The sequence below is a fragment of the Phaethon lepturus genome, unplaced genomic scaffold (genome assembly GCF_000687285.1).
Source record: "Phaethon lepturus isolate BGI_N335 unplaced genomic scaffold, ASM68728v1 scaffold9641, whole genome shotgun sequence".
Classification (NCBI taxonomy): Eukaryota; Metazoa; Chordata; class Aves; order Phaethontiformes; family Phaethontidae; genus Phaethon; species Phaethon lepturus.
The window spans coordinates 47277-54407 of record NW_010519818.1 but is presented as its reverse complement, the minus strand read 5'-3'; the positions used below and the strand labels follow the sequence as shown (position 1 = coordinate 54407).

General features: G+C 40.1%; 1 protein-coding gene across 1 annotated transcript; it reads left to right on the top strand.

Moving 5' to 3' along the window:
* Positions 1–3387: 3387 nt before the first annotated feature.
* Positions 3388–6924, top strand: FAM8A1 (family with sequence similarity 8, member A1; the record flags this gene model as incomplete). Its single annotated transcript, XM_010297165.1, has 4 exons — positions 3388–3508; positions 5647–5770; positions 5992–6131; positions 6471–6924. Coding segments are annotated over 4 exons (530 nt in total), but the record flags the coding sequence as incomplete, so codon positions are not given.
* Positions 6925–7131: the final 207 nt, after the last annotated feature.

The following is a 7131-nucleotide window of genomic DNA, read 5'->3' as shown; positions in this document are numbered from 1 at the left end:
AGCGCCCGGGTCCCCGGTTAGCCGCTGTGCGGGCTGGGCGGTGGCGGCGTCACCCCTGCCAGGGCCGCTGGTTTGCTTTCCGCAGCACCTTCGGCCTCCGCCGCCCTTGTAGGAAACGGTATCTCGAGAAGGAAGCCGCGCGGTGCAGCCTCGGGGGTCGCCGCACACTTCTGCGGGCGGTAGACGCGGGCGTGTAACCGTGCCCTGCAAAAGGTGACAGCCCGAATACCGAGTTTGTAAATGCAGAACTGAATCCAGCAGGCTTCAGAGAGGTTGATCTGTGTGTACAGCTTAGAACTTCAGTGCTTGTAAGGTGTTTACATGGATATGAAGGAGTTTATTTTTTTTTCCAGTGAAACTTATTCTGTGGTCATAGGCTTGTAATGGCCTGTTTGGATGATGCAATCTAAACTTTTATCAGTTTTAGGGGGCTCTTGGTGCTCAAATAAAATAATTTAATGAAATTGAAGCAGAGAAGTAAAAACATGCTTATGTTCAACAAGCTAGCAGCAGGACCTGAAATAAACAAGTCTGTTACGCTTACAAATACTGAAGGCCGACCATGCATAGCAATGCTTCTGTTGTATTCGTTCAAGAGTAAGACAAACTTGCTGTGGTCACATCGAGGATAAAACCTGGAGCACAAACATTTCCTCACAAGCCAAGGTGACATTCCCCGAATGTTTGGTAGCACCTTGAGTAATGGTAGAAAACCGTGGAGCAGAACACCGCTGAAGGACTGAAAAGTCAGATCTCCGTTCTTTTTGCAGGGCAAAGTACAGCATTACTGATTGGTAATGTTATTTATACGCTCCGTGGCTGGATGTAAGGGGAGAATGTTTTCAGTTGCTTTTTCTTCCTTTTGAAGGGAAGGGAATCTAGCTTCTGAACTTGCTTCTTTCTTGTGGTTTTGAGCAGACCTTGTTTAAACAAGATTATAATGCAAAATAGTATTTTCTTTAATTGTGCCCTGATTCTGAGTTATAGATTGCTTATAAATCGATATTGCTAGTCATTGAAAAAGAGGATATGGACAAAGGTTAGACTGAAATGATTCTGAGATTTTTACCTAGTACTTCAAGAACTAATTCTGTATGCTAAAGGTAATTTAGGGCATGAATAGCATTTCATGCTACTGAACGTAGCTATTCTGAATGCTTAAATACTGCTGCAACACCTGGCCTTCTTAAGGGAACTCTGTATGTGATACAGTGATATGATACAATGATAAACAAAGACTGTTGTGCCAGTGCTTCGCTCCAGATTGCGAATGGATGTATCTGGAACAGCTAAAGCGATTATGGCTCCTTTTCTGCTGCAGATTATTGCCCACACAGCAGGCTTGGCAGGGCAGGTCATGTATCTGTCCCTACACCACTGCAGTTTACAGCCCGATGTGCTTATGTAACTTATGTAAGCTGAAATAAGTGACAGCTTACGTTGATGTGGCAGCTTTTAAACTGGGATGTCAAAAAGTGGAATCGGTAACTGCCTCTTCCAGTTCAATCTGCCTGCGGGTGTGTGTCAGAGTACCAGTATTAACAGCACTTCGGGCAGTAGCAGGCTTTTTGTGGATGGTCGTCATGATTTAAAAGGCTTCCTCCCCTTGCCCCTCCCAGCCTTACTGCGGGAGAGTACTGCTCTTCTGCTGGGGACAGTAGAGCAAAAAGTGTGCTCAAGCCTCACCTGCTCTGCCTGCCTGACCAGTGCAAACCCATCGTTATTGCTAGTTTAATGTAAGATCCTAGACGTTGAGCAGAGAGGGATGTGTGTTGCATTTGCCTGTCCCTGCCATACAAATAGGAACCCCTGGCAAAATAGTGGATTTTTGATAGGGGGAACATCTCAAATCACTGCAGTGGAAATCTGCCAGAGTCTGAGGGTTGCCAAGGTTTCTTAATACAGTGGAGTTTAACATAACTTGAATACTTTCTTAGCCTGGCTTAGCTTTGCCTTACTCAGTCGTTGAGTCTAATATATTCAAATTGCGCCACTAACTTCAGCAAACGTATTCCTTTTAACAGAGCAAATGAATGCTTTTATCTGGCGCTGTATGCTCAAGTTGGGATTGGGGAGACTGGCTATGCTCCCTTCTGCCTTAGTTGAAGAACCTTTAATTAGAATTTAGTGAACAACTTGGACATGCTTTGACAATGAGAATCCATTTTAGTAATATTTGCATAACAGTCATGCTACTCGATAGTATCGATGCAGAGTTATCAGCGAAACAGGTATGAAATAAAGATACATACACCGCAGCATGTTAAATAAGAACTTGCTCTTACCTAGTGACTGCTTGATTATACTTACCCCATTTATAAAGCATGCAAGTGCCATGGGCTTTCAGCTTTGCTTGCATAGCTTGTGAGGCCAGGACTGGCATTATCAGTCTCTGCAGTTAAATTGTGGAGGCTTATTTTAAGTGAAATTTGATGATATTTTTTGAGACTAGAGAGAGGAATAATTCTCTCTCCCCTCACCTTTTCTCCTTTCCATTTATGTGGGGGTTGGCATTCTCAAACAACAACTCAGTCACTGGTTTCCCCAAGTTACATCTACTAGTACTTGGATATTTCTAAATTAAGTTCTGATGCGAGTCCTTGCTGGTTTCATGTGAGAGTCACGTTTGCTGTTTGCAAAATACAGAGGGGTAGATGGGTCCAGATGAAATTACTTTGCAGCACAATTCCCTGGAAACTTTCTAAGATACTCTTTAATGTTTTCTTGGCTTTGATCATGTGAGGTAGCATTAGCAACAAAAGCTTGTAACTGTGACTACATACTTTGCCCCCATTTGCACTTGGCCAATTAAATAGAAGAAATGTGTTATATTTTCTGGCTCATGGTAGGACAGCATGCTGTGTTTTATTGTAATAAGTAGTCTATAGCAATGTTTATGTCAAGTATGACTAATATTTTCATCCACTCCTGTTTCTGGATCTGACTTGAGACAAAATAGGCTGTGTTTTACTTTCAGAGAGCTGGTGCATACAGAAGCCTTGGTGCTGAGGGATAGAAAAGTTGTGGTACATCTAAGGTCTAATTTTCCTTTTATCTGAACTCTCAGTTACTGAAATCTGCTCTCTATGAAGCTGTGCTAAACAAAAGAACAGAAAAATTGATGCACCTTCAATGCACTTCAGTTCTTTAGCAGGGTGGGATTTTGCCTGTAATCCTGATTATGAGGGGACTCAGAGTTCCGAAAGAGTTTGTTTTAATTGAAGAGGGTTCTTATCACTCAATTTCAAGAAGTTTTCTCGAAGACATGAGCTGAAATCAAGATCTTGATAATGCTTGTGAGGTTAATGTTAAACGTTCTTTAGATGGTAGTGTTAATTTTGTGTTAGTGCAGTAAAATGTGAGTAATGTTAACTATTTCTGTTACAGGTCGGGAGTTCATTATCCCTTCGCTGGCACATAGGTTCATAGCAGAGATGGTGGATTTTTTTATTCTGTTCTTTATAAAGGCAACCATTGTATTAAGTATTATGCACCTCAGTGGAATCAAGTAAGTTGAACAATTTAAAGCTTTATTATATACAGCCTTAAGCTCTTCATGCTCTTTGAGGTGTCATGACATATATATGATACGCTTATGCATATGGTGGCACTTAGTAACTATCAAAAGTTGAGGAAGAAGCACCACTAGGTTAACTTCCTTTTAAACACTTCATGATTTTGGCTCAGCTGATGGCAACAAAAAATTTGTACAGGTGTCTTCAAAGGCTCACAAACTCCACACTAAGGATAGGTTATATTTGCAGTCATATTTTTGTAAGGCAATAGCAAGATTTTTTTAAAAGTCCTCTAAAAATCGCAAAGAAAAACGTTGATAAATAAATTTGTTTTTTAAACAGGCTTTAAAAATGTACTGGATCTGGCTGGGATGGAGTTAATCTTCTTCATAGCATCTCCTAGGGTGCTGTGTTTTAGGTTTGTGACCAAAACAACTCTAACCCACAACAAAACTGAACAAATTCAGATCCTGCATGTCAGATGATGTACATACTTCTAAAATACAGCCTGATTGCTAGGAATGCTACCATGCTGCAGTCTTTACTGGGTGTAAGTTGGGTTTCTGAAAAAGTATGATTAAGCATTGTGTGTATCAGCTATACGCTAGACTGAAAGATTCTTCATTTCATTCTTATATTCAAATGTAATAATTTAAAGACTATTTCTTGTTTATCCACTGCTTTAACTGTGTGTATCTTATTCCATAGCTCGTTTAGTTCCTCTGCTATGGGTTGGTGTAATCAAATATTTTGGTCTGACTAGGAGATGAGAGCTTGGTGTAGTCAGTAATTCCATCACTGTATAAACACATTTCAGAATCCAAGTTCTCTACTAAAGAACCTTCCAAATTTTGACTGACAGTAAACTGATGCGATACAAGTAACATCTTTCAGACACTTTAACCTGCTGATTGGAAGATGTGTGGAAGAGAGTCAAATCCAAAACAGTAAATATGTCAATGTAAATGATCAGTGGTTTTTGTTCAGATAAGAATGCAACTAAAATGCCAAACTCTCAGTTCTGTTTAGATCCCAAAACCTCCAACCCTACCCTGACGTCTTGTATTTCCATCTTGTTTTTAGTAGGCTGAGAATGATACAAAATCAAGTACTGGAAAGATGGGCCACAACTATATGTATGCTGTTTCTGTAAAGTAGTGAAGGCAATGGAAAGAGAGGGGATCTCTTTCAATTAATTTACAGTGTATTTGATATTACTACTTTGGCAAGAGCCAGTAAGTTGCTTACAAGTAACTTCAGAGAAGCATTCTGGTTTTTTTTTTTTGCTTGAGATGTAGTCTCCTTGAAGCTAGGCTGAGGAGTTGTCATGAAAAAAATACATCCTTGCAGGCTTAAGACAGAGTCTTCAGACCAAGGTTGTATTGAAGGGAAGTGCAGATTGTGCTTTATCTTTTTTGATCCTTAGAGTCTGAATAAAGAGGGCAAGTAGTATAAATATAGATGGACTGTTTTGAAGCAGGACTGCACATTTCTATGTGAGTAGTAATTTTCACTTAGATGTATGAGCGAAAACTCCTTGCCTAAATACATGTTGTAAGTGTGTCCATTCCAGGTGTTGGGTAAGAATGTTAAATCTGTAGAGTATGGTGAGCCGTAAACACTGAGAACGAAGAACCCTGATCATGTGAGGGAGACTAGGTCTTCCTTGCTTGCTTTGGGAGACTTGCAACTTCTCCATTGCATTTATAGAGAAGAGTGCCGCCTCTTCTTTTTCATTGAGAGTTCCTGTAAGGAAGAGGCTTGGCTGTGAGGAGGCGGCTTGGATGCCTTCCATTTATAGAGTTAGGTGATCACATGCAGAATCTCGTTTGTCTCTCAAGAAGTGTGAGAATTTTCAGAACGCTTCTGCAGCTCACTACCCAGGGACACCGTTGTGTGGAAGTGGTAATAAAGAATGATCTTTAATTTAGAAAAAGATAAAACAAACTAGGCAGCAGCTGAGAAGGAAACCTAGTGTTCTGAATTTTAATGCCTCATTTAATATCAGAGAAGCCAAGGAGCTTTTGTTCTTTTACTAATACCAGAGCTGAAGGAGTGAATTCTAGTACTAGAGTGGAAACACTGGTATTGGGAGAAGGATGGTTTTAAAGTTGTGTCTTAATTTGTACAGGGACATCTCTAAATTTGCCATGCATTACATCATAGAAGAAATAGATGAAGATACGTCCATGGAAGATTTGCAGAAAATGATGATAGTAGCTCTCATTTACAGGTTATTAGTCTGCTTCTATGAGGTAACTACTCAAACATTAACTTCTGTAATTAATAGTTGTCAGTTGTTGAATAAATGTTTAAAAAAATTCTATCACCATTGGCCTATAAAGTAAATCCTTTTTACAGTATTTTAGATTATGTTGAAGCCTGTGACTTTCACATAGTTCTGATGAAAACCAAGTTTGCTGGACCAGTCGACAGTGTGGTGGTGTGCGGAATTGAAATAACTTTTCTTTTACAGATCATCTGTATTTGGGGAGCAGGTGGAGCAACCCCAGGGAAATTCTTGCTTGGACTGCGAGTTGTGACATGCGATACGTCTGTGCTTATCGCACCCAGCCGTGTGTTAGTCATTCCATCTTCTAATGTCAGTATGACAACGTAAGTGCTCTTAGCTCAGACGTGTTGCTTTCAGGTTCATAGTGTGGAAAGCCTGTGACTGGGGAGGAAAGAAACAATTTTTTTTATTGTTGGCCTTTATAATAATTAGATTGCAAGATCTGTTAGTAGATTCTGTGATCTAAGAATAAAACAGCAATTACTCAATCGTCAATATTCTGGTTAGGTGGTAAAATAAGTTCCTCTAAACTCTGGAGATTGGTTGTGTGTTTTTTGTGTGTGTGCTGTACAAAGCTGAGGCACTAAGCTTAAAAGGAAACTACCTACTAATATAAGCAGAAAGGTGAAAATAAGGCACTGAATATTTTATTCTCATTTCAGGTCCACAATACGAGCTTTGATCAAGAATTTTTCTATTGCTTCATTTTTTCCTGCATTCATTACGCTGCTGTTTTTCCAGCATAACAGAACAGCCTACGATATTGTAGCAGGGACTATTGTGGTAAGAAGAAATGGAGTCAGATGATACCAAGAGATCACATTTCCAGACTGGTTTTGAACATCCCCTCCTACCCCCAGTGAACAAAGACCTACCCCAAAACTGAAATAGAGGTGTCTATCAGAATCCTTTGCCCAAATGGACTGGGAACTGATTCAGAAGCTAAAGAAAATGTTTTGCTCCAGTATGATGCCAGCAGCTACCTTCAAAGTATCGGGGTTTTCATAAATGCCAAAGATGTTTGGGAGAAACAGTATGTATTAAATCTGGAAGTATTAGCCTCCAATCTACAAGGAAGAAGCTGGCTGTATTAACTGCAGAATGGAGCTGTTCTGTGGAAAGCAGATACCTAGAAATATTCCAACTTAGCAGAAACGTCGCTCCTACAGTTTTGGATATCGTCAGGTAACTAGAAAATCATGGTGTTTTCCAAGCAGTTGCCCAAGTCATACAGTAAGCTCTGAGGGGAAGGGAACTGCAGTATTAGACAGGAGGCACATCATATTAAGTTGCAGTGTGTGTAGGAAAGAGATGAGCAGTGGT